We start from the raw sequence: 20,145 nt of genomic DNA, 5'->3' as shown, positions 1-20,145 counted from the left end.
AAATCCGCAGCCGCTACCCTTTGGGTGCGCACAGGGTAAAACCCCCGCTCCTATGCAATAGCTCGCAAACCACATAGGAGAGGTAACCCGCACTAGGCAAGCCCGGTGCGACGAGCTCGACCCAGAAGGCAAACCCCTTGCTTTCGCTGGCAAGGGGTTTCGAACTTGAGACCTCCAACATGGAAGTTCCAAGCCCAAACCACTGGGCCACCCCGAAGGGTCTGTTAGAACCCTTGTGCTCCTTATGTATGATTATATCCCTACATTATGTCTTCTTGTGCTCAAGTACTTAGTTCACACCATCATTCATACACAATATGACTATAAAACATTCATTGTATTATATGCTTATGTGTATCATTGTTTGTTATGTGCCTTGTTGTGTTACTTATGTGTAGCATCAACATTCATCTATACATTTAGACGGAGAGCTAGTCGTCTCCTCTTGCGTGAGTGCCACAAAGGCCAAGGTTAGCTACCCACACGCTCATAAGGACTATTGTTTGTTGGGGACATAGGCCAACACTCTCCCATGTTGCTAGATCTCATGTACGTAGGGAATTTGATTTCTTTTACAATTTAGAAATGACCTTAAAGTTTCATTCTTCAGCTATTCGCTTACATGTTCAACTTATAATTTCAGTCTTCGGCCTATTATTAGATTTCAAACCTTAAATTGCTTACATGATTTATACGGATGTACGTTCTTGTTTTTGTTATTCTAGAAGGACTCGCCCAACCTTTTGAGGAGGCTGCCCATGAAACTCTCTGTGCGTGCTATCGGTGATACTTAGCCCATGAGAACCTTCTTCTGTTTTTCTTGGATGCATCTATAGTTTATCACATTCCAAACACTATAGGATAGGGCTAGCTTAAGAAATAGAGAGTTTTGAAATTTGTGGTCTTAAATATGGAGCTATAAGATTCTCATTAAGGTAAAATGGGAAGTTGTAGGTATACAAATGTATAATTCTTTTGGGAATTGCGTTACACAAATAGAATGACGGAGTACTGTATTTCCTATAGCTTTAATCGGAGTATCAATTTGTTAATGAAAATATTTGCTTGAAGTCAAAGCAAGACAAACCTCTAAAGATTGTACTATAGCTAAAAGTGCCTTTAACAATATAAACTAGTCTAGCAAAATTGGTTTTCAAAGAGAAATGTATGAAAATAAAAGTTACAAACACAAGACAAAATGACAAATAGCAGAGCCAGATAGAGAGGTGACAGAGCATTTTATTGACCCATATACCAATAGCATCGATTCTGGAAAATAATATATAGTAATAGGAGCAACGCAAGAGAAAAAACCTGGAGTACTCCGGGCAGCTCTTAACGTGAACCCAATAGCAAAAGTGATTTAATTGGTCTGAATACTTAGGGTTACGCCAACGTGGAGACTCAGTTCTGTTGAAAGTTTGGTAAAAGTAAGCCATAAAATCGAATTCCTTCATCTTCTCCTGAATGCCGCTCACTTTCATCTCCTTCTCCTCCTCCATCATCTCAGCGTCTGTCATCTTCCAAATTTTAGGGCACACACCACAAAATGAGAACCAAAAGGGAATTATATCTCGTGGGACTTCAATATTCCCTCAACTTCTATATAAAACTTTTGTGTGCATCCCAAACTTTGTTTTAAAAATTAAATCCCTCACAATTTTACATAATAGATATTTTGTTCCATCATTTTATGCAATATCTATTTTATATTTAATATTTTCAGTCATCTATCTATATAAAAAAAAATCATATTATATAGAATATTTATATTTTAATCTATGTAAGAAATAATTGAGACTGATTAAACATGATATAGCAAAATCTCATTTAAGAAGGTATGTAGGTCTAGAACATGATATAGCAAAATCTCATTTAAGAAGGTATGTAGGTCTAGAATTAAGGTAGAAGGTTACTAGATAGTTGAGTGTTGTTGCAACTTTTGTGAGAGAGGTAGAGGCTAGTTTCTTCCTCCTCTTTTCAAGTGAAAGTCCTATGTCTTTGTTCAGTAAACACATGAAAAAGATTCTTCTACTTTAGAAGGAAGATGTACATGATTAAGTGCAAGAAGAACCACTGGACTGGTAAAAATGATCAATCTGGAGAACAAGCTAAGCACATCTAAATTAGGGGAGGAAGATGGACAAGGTTTGCAACTCTAGAAGCCAACGGCACTAGAAGAGGGATAATTATGATGTGGGGCAGCAGATTGTGGAAGGGTGAAGTAATAATTATGATGTGGGACAATAGAGTGTGGAAGGGTGAAGTACTGCATATTGGTGCTTTCTCTTTAACATGCAAATTTGAAGCACTTCTACAGAAATTCTCATGCCAATAACTGGTGTCTTTGCACCAAATGGCAAAGTAGAACGGAGACTAATTTGGGATGAAATAGGGGTTGTGAGAGGTTTATTGGAGGGTCTTTCGGCAATTTGTGGTGACTTCGGTGTTTGTGGACTCCAACTTGAGAAAAGGAACTGCAACAAGAGATCCTCAGCAATGCAAGAATTTTCAAATTTCATAGAGCGTATGGAGTTGATCGACACACAGCTTGAAGGCGGTCATATACATGGTTTAGAATTGACAACCAAGAGGCTACTTCAAGAATAGATAGGATCCTTTTTTCTTCTGAATGGGACGAGTGTTTCAGAGATATCAAACAAATACCTTGCAGATGCTGACATCTAACAATGTGCCTATTGCACTTCAATGTGGTAGCTGGGAACTAACAAAGTCCTACTTTAGATTCCAAAGTTGGTGGTTGACATCTGAAGGTTTTTTGGACAAGGTTAGAGAATGGAGGAGTTCATTTGAGTTCACAAGGAGGCCTAATTTCATCTTAGCCTCTAAACTCAAAGCCCTTAAAGGTAAGCTTAAAGAGTGGAGTATGAATGAACAAGGGAATTTGAAACTACAAAACTCTAGATTGCTTAATGAAATGGTAGTGCTAGTGTTGTGGATGCGTTGGAAGCCATTAAATTAAGTATTTAATTATATTTTTCGTAGCTTTATTTATTATTCTAGAATAGGATTTATGTTTCATAGCTTCATAAGGATTAGGTTAAGTTATAGTCATTACTTTGGAATAGGATTTAGGTCTCCTACTTTCATAAGAATCTGGGTCATCTTCCTTAATCTCACAAAAACAAATTGGACCATGCCCGAGCATACTGCAGATTTGTTGAGTTGTTGAATAGTTGAATAAGAAGAGGGGGGAGCAAGAGTCAAAAGGCATGGTGGAGGATAATTCCACATTGCATTTGGTGGACAGTATGGAAAGAAAGAAATAGTCGAAATTTTGAAGATAGGTCCAATTCCATTCAGAAGGTTAGATGGGATTGTATTGAATCCTTTTATTTTTGGTGTAAAGAGAAAGGTTTAGAGGATACAGAACAGATTGTAGAATTATTAGGATCCTTGTAAGTATTTTTTTTTCTCTTCTTTTGTTCCCCTCTGTTTGCAGGTCACCAGCATCTCCTTAATGCTGAAGAATACACCATTACCATTTTCAAAAAAAAAAACTCCTATTTAAATGGGCTTTTGATGAATAAATCAGTAAGTCATTTTTCAGCAAAATGCAAGAGATTAGAGTTCTCTCTTCCATTGAACTCTAATGTTTCAATCTCCCTTTGAAGAGCTGAAGTTATATACAAAAATAGGTCGATCTAAGAAAGGCAAGGGAAAGTCGAAGTCAATTGATTTAGATTTTCCTATTCATCCTCCTATGACTCAATCCTTCTCTAAGAATCCTAACAACTAAACTCCATTCTAGAGACCAGGCCTCTCAGAATAGGAGTCATCTAAAAAGGCTTATACTTTCTTGGAACTTGAAAAAGTTCTGCAAAATGAGGAGAGTGCATGGATACAGAAAACAAGGGACCTATGGTTAAAGGAGGGTGACAAAACACTAAAGGGTCGTTTGGTAGAGTGTATTAAAAAAAATGTGTTATGCCTTGTGTATTACTAGTACCTTGTTTGGTACTCTTTTCCAACGTAACTAATGCTTGCATTAGTTATACACCCTATTGTGTATTAAGGTGTGTATTGCTAATACCATGGATTTCTAGGTATTAGCAATGCAATGATTTTAATTAAATTCTACAGAAAGTTATACAATGAGGAGGAAGATTGGAGACCAGCCAGAACTATCATTAACTGCCCCACTATTATGGAAAGAGAGAAAGCAACGCTACAGGAGATGTTTGATGAGCATGAAGTGTATAAATGTCTCAAGTTGTGAGCACCTAACAAAATCCGGGGTCTGATGGATACACAATGGGTTTTTCACATTAAGTGATAGGAGGTTTTAAAGTATGGCATAATGGAAGCCTTCCACACTTTCCATGCCTAGGAAATGTTAGAAAAAAGATTCAATGCCACTTACATAGCCTTGATCCCAAAAAAGAAAGGGGATAAGAAGCTAAAATATTTCAGACCAATAAGCCTTGTTGGGAGGTTCTACTAACTGATTTCAAAGGTACTACCAGAGAGATCGAAAAGATTGGTGGATTTCTTAGTAGATTCTCAACGGATGGCTTTCATTATAGGAAGACATATAATAGATGGAGTATTGATAGCTAATGAGGCTGTAGATTCAAGAACCACACAAGGAAAGTCTGGGATACTTTGTAAACTAGACATTGAGAAAGCCTATGATCATGTCAATTGAGGGTTTATACTTTCAGTTTTAAGGCAAATGGCTTTTGATGAAAAATGGATCAATTGGTGAAGTTCTACATACCTACTGTAAAGATCTCCATTCTCATTAATGGGGCATTTAGGTTTCGATTTCTTTGATTCTCACAGGGGATCAGACAAGGAGATCTCATTTCTCCATTCATTTTCATTCTAGCCATCGAAGGACTCAATAGTATGATTAAGGTGGCTAACTCCAATGGGTGGGTATAAGAGTTTGAAGTGGACAGAAAAAACAACCTAAGTATGAAGATCACCGACCTTCAATATGCAGATGACACCCTAGTTTTTTTTGATGTAGAAGAAGACCGGCTAAAGTATTTAAGAGTGATTCTAATCCTGTTTGAAGACATTTCAGGTCTTCAAAAATTAATTGGAGAGAGAGTTACATATACCCCATAAACCATGTGCCCAATATGGAGCACCTAGCCATAATATTGGGAGGTGAAGTGGGAAGTCCCACTATCTACTTAGGTATGGCCCAAGGAACAAAGTCAAAATCCAAAGGATATGGGACTTAGTACCGGAAAAGTGTGAGAAAAAATTGACTAGGTGGAAGTCTCAGTATTTATCTCTGGGAAAGACTCACACTAGTAAATGCAGTTTTAGATGCACTACCAACTTACATGTTATCACTGGTTCCTACATTGTAGTATCATAGATCAGCTATGGAAGATTTTCATCAATCTTAGGGGCGTAGCATGGGCAATTCTAAGCAAGATTGTTGACACTCTTTTAAGTTGGGAGGAAGCTGAGCTGGAACTAGTATCAGAGAGAGATGGAGGATTATCCCTTCATGTATATGGTGGACAATTTGGAAAGAAAGAAATGATAGATGTTTTGAGGATAGGTGAAATTCAGTACAAAAGATTAAGCTAATTGTATTTTGTTATTTTTCTTTGGTGTACTAAATTGTATTCTGGGATACAGAATCAATCCTAGATGTGCTAGAAAACAGTTAGGTTTTATCTAATCTCATTCTTGTAAATATGGTTTTTCAGTACTACCTAAGAACCGACTTGAATACAAATGTTACCGAATTAAAATAAATTGTTTTGTCATGCTTTCTTTAGCATTTTGTCTTTGGCTTTTTCTCTATCGTTATTTTCCTTTTTAGAACTATATTGTAATGTTTTTACTAGCATTATGGGCCTATTGAAAACAACATCTATACCCCACATGGTAGGGGTAAGTTCTACGTACACACTATCCTCCGTTAGAACCCTTGTGCTCCTTATATATGATTATATCCCTACATTATGTCTTCTTGTGCTCAAGTACTTAGTTCACACCATCATTCATACACAATATGACTATAAAACATTCATTGTATTATATGCTTATGTGTATCATTGTTTGTTATGTGCCTTGTTGTGTTACTTATGTGTAGCATCAACATTCATCTATACATTTAGATGGAGAGCTAGTCGTCTCCTCTTGCATGAGTGCCACAAAGGCCAAGGTTAGCTACCCACACGCTCGTAAGGACTATTGTTTACTGGGGACATAGGCCAACACTCTCCCATATTGCTAGATCTCACGTACGTAGGGAATTTGATTTCTTTTACAATTTAGAAATGACCTTAAAGTTTCATTCTTCAGCTATTCGCTTACATGTTCAGCTTATAATTTCAGTCTTTGGCCTATTATTAGATTTCAAACTTTAAATTGCTTACATGAGTTATACGGATGTACGTTTTTGTTTTTCTTATTCTAGAAGGACTCGCCCGTCCTTTTGAGGAGGCTGTCCATGAAATTCTCTGTGCGTGCTATCGGTGATTCTTAGCCCATGAGAACCTTCTTCTGTTTTTCTTGGATGCATATATAGTTTAACACATTCCAAACACTATAGGATAGGGATAGCTTAAGAAATAGAGAATTTTGAAATTTGTGGTCTTAAATATGCACAACATTTGTATAGCTATAAGAGCTTCTCATTAAGGTAAAATGGGAAGTCGTAGATATACAATGTATCATTCTTTTGGGAATGGCGCCACACAAATAGAATGACGGAGTACTGTATTTCCTATAGCTAAAATCAGAGTATCAATTTGTTAATGAAAATATTTGCTTTAAGTCAAAGCAAAGACAAACCTCTAAGCCTGTACTACATCTAAAAGTGCCTTTAACAATATAGCAAATCTAGCAAAATTGGTTTTCAAAGAGAAAGGTATGAAAATAAAAGTTACAAACACAAGACAAAATGACAAATAGCAGAGCCAGATAGAGAGGTGACGGAGCATTTTATTGACCCATATACCAATAGCATCGATTCTGGACACTAATATATAGGTAATAGGAGCAACGCAAGAGAAAAAACCTGGAGTACTCCGGGCAGCTCTTAACGTGAACCCTGTAGCAAAAGTGATTTAATTGGTCTGAATACTTAGGGTTACGCCAACGTGGAGACTCAGTTCTGTTGAAAGTTTGGTAAAAGTAAGCCATAAAATCGAATTCCTTCATCTTCTCCCGAATGCCGTTCACTTTCATCTCCTTCTCCTCCTCCATCATCTCAGCGTCTGTCATCTTCCAAATTTTAGGGCACACACCGCAAAACGAGAACCAAAAGGGAATTATATCCTTTAATATTTCCTCAACTTCTATATAACTAACTTCTCAAAGTATCCCATCTTCTATGCTAATTTAGAAAATTCCACGCCAAAGTCTAGCCACTTAAAGTTGTCTGTGTATTTCAGTTGGACACCTCATCTTAGGTTGATTCCTATTGAACACTTTTATTAGTAAAAAAAAAATACCAATTAAACATTTTTTGACAATCAACTAAAAATAGAAATTGTGTGTCATACACTCGCGATGACGTGGCATAGTAACTAATCAGAAAAGGACATGTGGCGTTGGGCCCATAATAATAATTAAAATATATATTAAAAAATAAAATAAAATAAAAATTTGTTTTCTGCCAAAAAAAGAAAAAGAAAAACTCTTCTCTGCCTTTTCTTCTTCGCCAAAATGCTCACCCCGACTTCCATTCTTCCTCATTTTCTTCTTCGCCGGAAAACACACAACGGCCTCTGGCTAAAACCGCATACTCTGATAACTATACACCTACGTCCTCTCCTTTATTCTAATTTAGTATTGTAGTTGTCATTTTTCTCAATCTCATTCTTTTTTTCGAATAACAATCAAGATTTGTTGATATTTTTTCTTCTTCACTGTTGTGGGTTCTTTAGAAATTGAATTCTGTAGCAATTTCAAAGAAAATAATTTCAGATTCATATTAGTCTTGTCGGAAAAAATGGAGTTTCGCCGAAATTATTTTTGAGTCAATTTAATTTTTACTTCTTTAATTAATGTTTTTCTGATGAAGAAAACAACAACGATAATGATGATGACGGGATTATGCTAGAAAAAAAAAGAGAGAATGCAGGAGTAGATGGGTGTGTCGAGGATGGTGGCAAGGCAAATAAGCATGTTGGATTGAGAAAAAAAAAGAATGCAGGAGTAGATTTAATTATTTTTTTATATAGAAATTATGATTTTTCTAATGTTGACATGTCTAATTTTGATTCGTTCGTAAAAAAATATTTGGCTTCACTCGCCTTTTTGGATGTGTATTACACTCATGATGCCATGTCACCAAAAAGTATTCAATAGGTCCATATTTTGAACGATAGAAGTGTTCAATAGGTACAACTCTTAGTTGAGGTGTCTAACTGAATTATGCGAACAACTTTAAGGGGCCGCAGATGACTTTGGCCAAATACCAATTTGCAAGATTCATTTTGTCATTTAAAGATCGATTTTATTTATTTTTTAGAAGATTACATGACATGATAAATGACATTATTAAAATTATCTAGGTGGCGGGACAAGTAATCTTGAAAAGAACAATTCTTGGGTCACTGTGACTTGCATTACTTGCTAAGAATAATGTAGAAGAAGAAGAAGAAAAGTTGATACTCAATTGAAGAGTAGACATGTTGTTGGTTATGTTTGGAATTGAGAATTTAACCTAATTAAAACAATAAGTTAAAAGAAAAAAAAAAGTGGGGTCTACTGCATCTGAAATAAATAGGAAAATAAAATTGAAGAAAGTGGGCCCACCTAGCGCGTGTATACAAGCATATGTATATATTTGGTAATGACAAAAGTTGAGCGTTTAGGGGTTATAAAATATAAAAAATAAAAGGTTCAGGCGGGTAATAGGACCCCTGTAAAGTTTAGGTGTGTAGTTGAGAATTGGCTAATAGATTGAGGGGTCATTTGACCATTTTCTTCCTAGACTATGACCAAAATATCAGTGACACACATTAACTAAACTAAGGTCCTATTACCACCCTGAACCCATTTTTTTCAATTTTGTAAACCTTTTGGGCTTACGTGACATCCAAACATCTCCTACGCGCCTCAACTATGTGGAGTCACAAAGTGTGCCACGTAAGCCAAAAGGTGTATAAAATTACCAAAAAAAAATGTTCATAGAGGTAATAGGACTTTAGTTTAGCTAAGGTGCGTCTTTGAAATTTCGGTCATAATCTAGGAGATACTTGTGTCTTATCCCGAAATAATTTAGAGAGATTAAACATGATATAGCACAAACTCATTTAAGAAGGTATGCAAGTCTCGAATTAAGGTAGAAGGTTACCAGATATAGCACAATCGTATTATTGTGAGCCCTTCAAGTCAATAGAAAAGGAGAATAAATATGATAATGCAACATGTATATCACGAAAAGATCATAAAAACATTGTTATGAATATGTACAAACAACCTGTAACACCTCGACTTTTTAAAACGTCTAAATTATCTCGTATCTTCGTGCAAAGACAAGGAGGGTGAGTAATAAATTAAAAATGATGTGGTATGTCATATTTTAAGTGTTCAAGGGTTGTATCTCAAGTTTTGAAGTTAAGTAAGTGGCAAAATAAAAGTTGGCGGAAGTTATCGTAAGTTCATTTTTTAAAATTTCTCTGAAATTTGGGTCAAATGTCTCGGAGGTTTTCTCCCAATCTATAAAGAGTTATGGGGCCCATAACCTATAGAATCGAAGGTCTACGAGTCTAGTTTCCAATGCATTAAACCGTTTGTTCATACGACTTCAGAATAGAGAGATATTTATATTTTCATGAGACTGCGCAAGCAGGCACGTGAGATGGGGCCCTAGGTCGGTGGAACTTTACATATATCTTCTTCTTCGAACCTTTTCTTCATTTTTAGCTAAGACCCAGAAAAAAATAGAGAAACCCATTTGTAGGATCAACTAAAGTATAGATTTTCTCGACTTAAGTCCTTGACAAAAGTTGTTCTACGCGTTGGGCTCATCATCGTGGTATAATTTATTTTATCGATTTCGTAGCATATCAACTTTAGAGTTGGGAAAACAAGGGTTTGGATATATTTGAAGGTTTTAAGGCGTATTACGACCTTAAGATTGAGTATCGAGTGAGTTATGAGTAAAAGTCGTTAGGCCATGTGAATTCAGCGAAAAAGGTATGTTAAGGTTATTCCCTAGTTACGGTATGTTTCCTTAAAGCTTAGGAGCAATGTAATTGGGTTGTTATCCTTGTTACACTTATAGCCATTATTGTTGATTGTTGGCTGCTCGAGTTGATATAATCCTCCCTTGTCGAGATTCTTATTCAGTTAGTAGCGTCCCTATGTTGGACACAACTTAGAGGCTATTTGTATAGGTTGCTTATAACTAAATTGCTCGTTTTTACCGATCGGATTGTTATTGTTGCCTTTGGGGCTATTGTGGTTAGCTGCATGAAGGTGATCTATGCCTAGACGGGCTATGTTCTGCCTACAAGGCTATATGGATGCCTAAAAGGGCTATGAGTTGCCTACTGGCTATATTGATGTCTAGAAGGGCTATGAGTTGCCTACAGGGCTATATTGACACCTAAGAAGGCTATGTGCTTCCTACATGGCCATGTTGTTTCCTAAGAGAGCTATGCGTTATCTATAAGCTATGTTGATGCCTAAGAGAGCTATGTGCTGCCTATGGGGCTATATTAATGCCTAAGAGGGCTATGTGACTACCTACGGGGCTAGGGGACTACCGATAGGGGTATATAGGCTGATTGGCACCTTCCGGGCTTATGGAGGCCTGAGTAGGTGGTCTTGTGTGCTATTTGTACCTGCCGAGCTTATGGTGGTTTGGTTAGGTTGTTGTTTTATTATTTTTGATAAGTTTAGATTTAGGAGCAGGTCAGTACACTTATCTTATCCTTGATTTATTTATCAGATTATTACAGTATATCAAGATACCTCCTCATAGTCTATTGCCTTTCATACTCTGTACATTATTTTATACTGATGCCCCATTGCCTTGGGGGCACTGCATTCATGCATGCAGGTCCTGACAGACGACCGAGTAGACCTCCTTAGCAGTAGGATTGACTTTTATTCAATTGGCTAGCCTTTTTCCTCCGGAGTTGCCAGAGTTGGGAGGTTTGTTACCTTTTGTTATATATATCTTTATGGGTAGGATGGGGCCCTATCCCGCTAATCTTTACTACTCTTAGAGGCTTGCAGACTAATATGTGAGGTGTATAGCTACGTTATGGCCATATTGGCCTATGTCGTTGGTTTGCTGAAGCTTGTGAGTTGTTTGATGTATTGTATTGATATATACCTACTTTTAGTTTTGGTATAGATATCATGGTGGCCTCGACGGCCCAATCAGGACTTCTGTGCTAGTTGGCTATTTATTTATATGATCTCCTGGGAGTAGCTGTTTCTTTTATAGATCAGTTGACAGGGGCCTTGCTGGCCGATGACTTAGTTTTAAGCCGAGATATACTTGTTTGTTTTCTTGATTGCGTGTGGCTGCCATGTGCTAGTAGCAAATGGTTCAGCAGGGTCGGCTCGGGCTGAGTTTTGGCATTATGAGTCAGTTGCGTCCCTCGAGTTTGGGGCGTGACACAACTGACTGGTTCTACAAAAGCAGTTACTCATAGAAGAGCTTGGTATATTTCTTGAAACTTTGACAAGAAATGGCATACTTTGTCTGCTTCATATTACACAAGTGGAATAACGTGGATACAAGAAGATTTGTGGGAATATACAATGATTTCAGTTCCTACTTTTAAATTTTAGTGTAATGACTCTCAAGGTCATTTTCTCCTTTCTACATTCATTACGTCGTTTAGAGCATTCATATATATAGTGATTTCAACTCATTTATGACTTGTTGGAATTGACAGTTCGGTTATCTGGACATTCGTTTCGTTTTTGTTTAAGTTTCCATGTTTTGTAGCTTTTGAAACTTGAACGGTTGACATCAGTCAAAAGTTTAGGAAGACGGCCTCAAAATGCAATTTTGAAGGTTCTGTTAGCTCCAGAACGTCGAGTTTGATTTTGGAAGAACCTTTGGTGCGGATCTCGAGGCTTCTGGGCTCATTCAGAGCCCCCTTGTGGAAGTTAGCTTAAATTGGAGTTTGGGTATGGGATCCCTTTTTCGTCGAGACGACCTTGTTTGAAAGTTTCAACATCTCCGTTGAGTTTGAAATGACAAATTTAGTAGGGTAACATATCTCTTTTTTTTTTTTTTAATAAACCTCGTTTAACATTGTGCATGTTTTTTAATGATAGAAATTTAGAAAGGATCATAGTTAGAAATTAAGGTATGTGTTAGAGATGATTAAAATATTGTACCTATCCAAAATGTTTTTTTTTCTAATTTTAGATTAAAAAGCAAAACAAAAAACAGATAAGATAGTGATCATCATGTATACCATTTAGTAATTAGTAAAGAAAATTTTAAAAATAATTCGCTACAACTCAAAATTGTATTATATCACTAATTTTAAATTCTTAAATATATGCATAATGTTTAACTAATAGTTGGGGTCCACAAAAAATCTTTTTTGCTCAAATGATATATAAATTGATTTATTTTTAGAGAATTTACAATAGATGTCCATTTTGGTATAGAGCCTTTAATCCTTATTATGGATCGAAATTTTAACTCTTATTTTATACTCTTATATTCATGTTACTTTCATGCAACAAATCTATCCGTTCAATATTTAATTATTTTAAATAATTTTAAAGGTTGTTTTCAATGCTTTTAGTTTTTCTATTGAATCAAGAGATTGTCCAGAGAAGCTTCATTGCGTTTGTATTTGATGTAGCAATCAATTTTCTCTTATTTTCATCAGTCTTACTTACCATGTACCTACAATATATATAGATGGTAGACACATTTTTCATTTTGCTGCTTATATTTATGTATCTAATTAAGGTCTATAGTTTAGAATATCTATTATTTTCTGTACAAGTTTGACATCCAATTTGTTTTTGTTGCTTTATTTTCTTTTAATGTTGTATAATATCATGAGTGTTTCAATGGTATAGCGTTGTCATGGGGATGAAGATTGATTCAATAGTCAGATATCATATTCACAAAACTTGAACTTAACTGTCAAATAGCTAGAAAAGTGTGTCACATTCATGAAACTTTTTTTTTAATTCGTCTTTTATTATTCAATATGTGTTGCAATAATCTTATGTAAAAAATCTTTTTCAAAATTACTTGAAATACAACACACATGTCCAGAAACTAGTAAGGAAAATAATGTGAGGGGTCTCTTTTACTCATCTAGCAAATCATGAGTTGTTTCTATCTGATGCTATTTGATTTTATTTTTTTGTTTTTTTTAATAAACAAATGCTATTTGAATCTTCTTTGAAGTCTCAAAATATTTAGCTGAATGACATAGAAGGTTAGCAGGGGCGGCTCTAATAAATCGGTGGCCTAAAGCCAAATTCGAATGGAGACCTTAAATTCGAATATATTTTTTTATAAAGTTTATTATAGCTAATTATTTAATCTTTCTTGAGACATAGTACTCATAATTTATCAAACTTCTATTACTTCTTTGCTCTTTTACGAAAAGTATATATTTTCTACAAATAATACTCAATATTTTTTTTAAAAAAATATGTATAACATATTTATTTTTTTAAAAATGAGGCCCCTCAAATTTTGGGGCCTAAGGCGGTTGCTTTTTTGTCAAAGGGGAAGAGCCGCCACTGAAAAAAATGCTAGAGTTTTGAACAATATCCTCACCTGCAATGGCGACAATGCAGACAAGAACCCATCAAAAGCTGAAGTGGAGGGCCAAACATCAGCTACAGCAGCTGAATCCTTATGTCCTTTAGGAAGCAACCTCTTGTAACTCTGAATGCACAAAAATACAACCAATTCAAACACATTAACACCAACAGACCCAATCTCGGAGGGCTTAGCGATAACGAGAGGGTCAGAGACGGAGTGAAGAATACAAACAATGGTTTCAAGTACAAGTCAAACTTGGTCAGGCGAGATCTGAAGGGACTCAGCAATGGATTCCAGGTTTACACGAAAGGGACAATAGCTTGTCCTTAATCGGACCTAGGGTTTGTGTTCCGTCTGTGAAAATTAGCTTTGGGATCGTAATACGCCGTGTTTGAATGGATCTCTATGTGGGTGTATGTAAGCTGGAGAGGCGGATGGTGTCATTGCGGGTGATAGTGTTTCAACAGATTCTGTCATTGGTATTTGGCCGTAGATTTTCAAATATTTTTGGGTGAAAATTTGGGTTAAATTTCACCATGTTTTGGCCATAGTATTTAAGAAATATATTTAACCTTTTTAAGAAATATGATTTATATTCATAGGTTTTAAAAACTATTAAAACTAACCATATGTTTGTATTAATTGTGCATGACTTTGTTACCCTAAGATGAATGTTCATCATTTTCATCAATAATCATATCATCACTTTTATATTCACTGAATATTTCATTGCTACTTTGATGTTCACGTAAAAATTATGTAAAACAACGCAAACAACTATTATAGAGGGTGTTCTTGTAAAAGATAAAAGTTTGGTGTAGAATTTGAATTATTAAAAGTTCCCAAATAATGAAACTTGGCCAAATACTAGTTTTTTTCTAGTATTTGGGAATTTGGGTTATTTACCAAAAAATATTTGTCAAATAATGGCAAAGTGTATGGACAAACACTATTTGTCAATTTTTTTTTTCCAAATTTTACTTGGGAAATCTATGACCAAACGGGTCCTTAGACTAGTGTATCTATGAAAACTCTAAATACAACATGAATAACAATGTTTACTAGGACAACGTCTCGACATAGCCATAAACAAACAAAGTTGAATATATAAAGATTATGCCTCAAGATCAAGTGAGACTCACCAAAAGCTGAGTGTGGAAAACCTAGCATGTAGCCCTGTCTTTGTGAAAGTCTGAACCTGCATCGGGAAATGTAGTGCCCAGACAATGGGATCATAACTAAATGTGGAACAGTACTTGTATGTAGTATAGCATATAATGGAACATTATGAATACATGAATAAAGGGACAACCAAAGCAATATTAATAAGACATGAAAAAGAATCAAGTAACTCTATCACTAGGTTGACCTCAACCTTTTGCATGATTAATCATAATGTATTTCTTTTTTGAGAATTTCTTAGTTTATCAACATATCCACCATGTAAGCACATGTAGTCCGATGTTGACCCGATAGGCTAAATTATCACATCATCTAATCGGGGTGATGAGACTTAAATATCATAAGCTAGAATTTAGAATGATGCACATATTGTGGGTAACATAAAGGAATCATTGAATTAACGGTACCACCTTTATCTATGTTTTCATGTGTTGTTTCGGGTGTTTATCATACAACTCAAGCCTTCTCAATTAAAAATAACTTTCCCAACATTTTAGTGATAAAAGTTAGCTCAATGATTCATAATCATGATTTGTTTTCATCGTCATTAGGATCATAGCATAAAATCATCAAGTTCGTGTTTTTTGATAAAGTATCATAATTCATCATTTATTATATTTTTATGTTGAGAACAATAAAACACTACAAGAAACACAACTTTTAGCGACAACTTTCTGTGGCGACACATAAAATTGCCACAAATATACGACTTATTGTGGCGATTAACCAAGTTGCCACAAAAACTGGCNTAGGGAGTTTAAATTCAATGTTCATTTTACTACCATTTGCTGATCTAAGACTATGAGTAGTTTTATGAAAATACCTTGAAGGTATAAGTCCTTCTTGGATACAATTTAAATCAGCAGCACTATCAATAAGAGCTAAAACTCTTTTTTATAATTGTAATCAATAAGCAGAGTAATTTTTGTATAAAACTTTTTGGGAAGTAAAAGCTTTAAGGCTATAAAGAAAATCTGTCTTGTTATTTTTTAAAGAAAGATTTTTTTATAAAATCAAGATTATCATTTTCTGCTTCCATAGAGGAGGATGATTCTGATACATTATCCAAATCTTTAAGAGTTTGAATAGCATCAAGTCTGGTTTCTATAACCACATTCTTTCCCTTGAGAAGAGTAATATCTTCTTTGAGATTATCAATCTCTTTTTTCAGGTCACTAATAGTAGTAGGAGAACTTATCATTTTTCTCCTTTCTGATAAGAGGTTTTTTACCTCTGCCATAGTATATGAACCTTCCTTGGTAGGAATTTCTCTTGGAGTATTATCCTTTTGAGAAGTAAAGTCCTTTTCTTTAGAGTCACTGATCTTATCGATAATCTGAGCTCTAATTTCAGGGTCTTTTATATTTTGTAGCAATTCAATGATTTTGTCATTATCAATGACATTAAGACTCATTTCTTTAAATTGCTCATAGATCTTATAAAGATCATCCTCATCATCTTCCTTTTCACATGCCATTCCTTGTTGGCATGGTGAACATTCATTGTCAGAGGTTAAATAATCTTCTTGTTGAAGAGCTTTGAGATCTTCACTTGTCGAAGAGTCGTATCTGCTGTTATATTCTGATCCTGATTCAGAGTCAGAATTAAGCATGATCTTATAAAGAGAATCCTTTATATTATCTTCTATGTCAAGGCTCCTAATCTTCTCCTTAACTCTGCAGTCTTTGGCATAATGGCCATATCTTCCACATTTGTGGCAAGTATCGGATTTATTAAAATTTCGATACTTCTTTTTCCTTTTAGAGGAATCTCCTCTACCTTCTTCTGCCCTCCTATGCTTCTTTTCTATCTTCTTCTTCTTCCATTCCTCATAATCTTTTTTAGAGGATTTTTTCTTTTTATGAGAAGAAGGTTCCAAGTCTTTTGACTTTTGCTTAGGAATATCAAATGCGAATTGTTCGCAAAATTCCCCTAATTGTTTCCTTTCACTTAAGCGATGTCGCTTAATTTGTTGATTCAACTGAATTTCATTACATAATGCCAACCCTTCCTGTACACAAGCACTTATCAATTTGCCATAAGTATAATTATCATAATTAATACTATGTTCATCTCCTCGTAGAGACCTTCTAACTCTTTCTGCAAATAACGTTGGTAATCCATCTATAAATTTGGATTTCCAATGAGTGCTATTACACTCTGGTAATTCCATGACTCTACAAAGAAAAACATCTTTGTAATATCTGAAGGACGTAAGAGTCTTACACCTCAGATTTTGGAGTAAAGTTCTTATGGTCTCACTATTATCTGACCATCTTCCTGAGAAATGTTCAATAATATTAAGAACCAGTGTATAAACTGCATTCTGAACAACTTGTTCTCCTTCTTGCTTTACTGCCATGAGAACTGTATCTCTTTGAGCTTGGTTGAGATAATTATCCCACCAACCCTTTAATTGGCCTGTAAACCCAGCTGTTATCATATCAGCAATAGTTTTATCACTATTTTTGTTGGTCTTACAGATAGTACTGTACATCAGCATCCTATGGACAGTTGTAAAAATCTGTCTATCAGTATAACCATCTATGTTCCATTCATAGATTTCTTTTCCATTATAACTATTAGTTATAATATGTTCATGTTCTTCAAGTAGAACATCTTGAGGAGTAGGTCTAGGATAGTAGAACATCCTTTGGACCGGTTTCCTAGCGTATTTTTCTGATATCTTATTAAGACTATCATAGAAATCCTTTTTACTGCTAGGTTCTCCTTCTTCAAAATTGTCAGCATTTATGGGTTGTACTCCACCACCTTTGAATTTTTTCTCTAAAAAATTTTCAAGGTCTGAATAATCCTTGATTTTGAAATCCTCTATATCAGGAGGAGGTTGTAAGCTACTATGAGTAACTTTTTCTTTACCTTTTATTTTATTAGGTAAAAGAGTGAGAAATTTATCAACTTTCTCATGTAAAGACATTATATGGTCCCCAAGAATACTCATATAAATATTTGCATAATTATTCTGCTTTATAATAGCATTAACATGTTGGGTAGTCACTAAAGCAGTATCATTTTCTAATAATTTAGAAAAGGCATTAAAATTAACAATTTTATCATTTTTATTAATTTGAAAAGACTGTTGCGGAGGAAATACCGATCTTGTTATTTCTCCATTACTTAGAGTAAAGTCTCTTTCAAGCATCGAAATATAATTATGAACATGCTTACACATAAACCAAGGAACAAAAGGAATTAAACGTCTTATTTTAGAATCTATAAGATCTTTATAAAATTCCTCTTGAAACTCATGCTGTTCTAATTTATTAAAGTTTTTAAAAAACCATTTGCTAAAAAGTTTCCATTTCTTTCGCTGAAAATCCTTAGCGATACGAGCTCTTGCCGGAGATCCCGGNGTTTATCAACATATCCACCATGTAAGCACATGTAGTCCGATGTTGACCCGATAGGCTAAGTTATCACATCAATTATCATCTAGTCGAGGTGATGAGACTTAAATATAATAAGCTAGAATTTAGAATGATGCACATATTGTGGGTAACATAGAGGAATCATTGAATTAACGGTACCACCCTTATCTATGTTTTCATGTGTTGTTTCGGGTGTTTATCATACAACTCAAGCCTTCTCAATTAAAAATAATTTTCCCAACATTTTAGTGATAAAAGTTAGCTCAATGACTCATAATCATAATTTGTTTTCATCGTCATTAGGATCATAGCATAAAATCATCAAGTTCATGTTTTTTGATAAAGTATCATAATTCATCATTTATTATATTTTTATGCTGAGAACAATAAAAATCATAGGATAGACATAAAATAGAAATCTAGGGGTGTACATGGCCGGGTTGGTTCGGGTTTTTCAAATATCAAATCAAACCATTTGTGTCGGATTTTTAAATTGATAAACCAAACCAAACCAATAAAACTCGGGTTTTTCAACCTCGGGTTTTTTCGGGTTTTTTGGTTTTTCGGGTTGTTTAGGATTTTTCCGGTAAAGTATTCATACAAACATATAATTTACTTGTATTTCAAATATTTCTTTAGTCCTACCAAAATACAACTATTTAAGATGTTTCTTAAAAATATAACACAATATGATATGATTAATGACACTAAAATATCCAACAAAAATAATAATAATGAAATCGCGTAAAACAAATATTGCAAATTAACAAGTCATAATGAAAATGATCATAATTTAAAAGTACTAAATCATGCTAAAATTAAGTTTAATAAGTATTAGTTACATGACTAAATATTAAAGGAAATTATAATTAGATTATGTATTTTAATTGTCTAAATCAATGTAAAACTAAAGAACAAATATTCAATATTATTTTCATTCTTAGTGTTGAATTGATTTTCTTTTTGCATGAGTATTAAGTTGATTTTGATTTAAACTTTATTATAATTACCAACATATGTGGACTATAATCTTTATTGACCTATTCATAATTCTAAGTTTCAAACTTGAAATAATATATTAAAAGATAAAAACTATGAAAAAGTATAAGAAATATTTAAAAATTATATCAAAGTAAATATTTTTATGTATAAAATAAAATTTTAAAATTATATATATAATATCGGGTTGGTTTTTTTTAGTTAAAACCAAACCAACCCAAATATAGTCAGGTTTTTGTTTTCAAAACCAAACCAAGTCAAACCAAACCACTAGTCGAGTTTTTTTTCCGGGTTGACTCGATTTGCGGTTTGGNTAGCGACTTTTGTCGCCACAAAAGAGCTGATTTCTTGTAGTGTGAAAATCATAGGATAGACATATAATAGAAATCTAAGGACAACATAAGGAGTACATGACATTCGTAGTAAGTGTAACAATCTGGTTGGTCGTTTTTGGAAATTTTCATAAAATTACGGATTTACCCCTCCTTATATTGGCACCGATTCATTTATGATGGTTTTTGAAATTGGTTTTGAGTTTTGAGCAAAACATTGTGAAATGTGAAGTCTATAAAGTTTTAAAAAGCTAAAGTTATTAAAAAGTGGTTTTCAATGTCTTTTGGAGTTTGGAGTCTCGAAATGGAGTTGTGTCGATTTCATCAGTCCCAAAATGTAGAAATTGGTTCAAGAGAGTCGTCGATTTCAAATTCGGAGTCTTTTTGAGGGTTTGAGGTCCTAAGTTGGAAAATGTTGAATTTTTAGCCTTTGGGTTGACTTTGGTCAACATTTAGGGTTCAGATGCTCAAATCAGATTTTCCAACAGTGATATTGGATTTGGAGGATGATTTTAGGCCTAAG

General features: G+C 34.5%; 1 protein-coding gene across 2 annotated transcripts in view; it reads right to left on the bottom strand.

Moving 5' to 3' along the window:
• Window positions 1-7,318, bottom strand: part of LOC125859506 (LEAF RUST 10 DISEASE-RESISTANCE LOCUS RECEPTOR-LIKE PROTEIN KINASE-like 1.5) — a 23,078-nt gene extending 15,760 nt beyond the window's left edge. The window contains exons 1-2 of one of the 2 annotated variants that reach the window (XM_049539279.1): window positions 7,016-7,139; window positions 1,315-1,513 (exon numbers count right to left, since the gene is read on the bottom strand). In XM_049539279.1, the coding sequence (XP_049395236.1) occupies window positions 1,315-1,505 (191 nt within the window). In that variant the 5' untranslated portion in view covers window positions 1,506-1,513; window positions 7,016-7,139. Of the gene's footprint in view, window positions 1-1,314; window positions 1,514-7,015 lie in introns of both variants that reach the window. The other variant, XM_049539278.1, reaches the window with a different exon arrangement.
• Window positions 7,319-20,145: the final 12,827 nt, after the last annotated feature.

This window comes from Solanum stenotomum, chromosome 3, assembly GCF_019186545.1.
Source record: "Solanum stenotomum isolate F172 chromosome 3, ASM1918654v1, whole genome shotgun sequence".
Classification (NCBI taxonomy): domain Eukaryota; kingdom Viridiplantae; phylum Streptophyta; class Magnoliopsida; order Solanales; family Solanaceae; genus Solanum; species Solanum stenotomum.
This window is presented reverse-complemented; position numbering and strand designations above follow the sequence as displayed.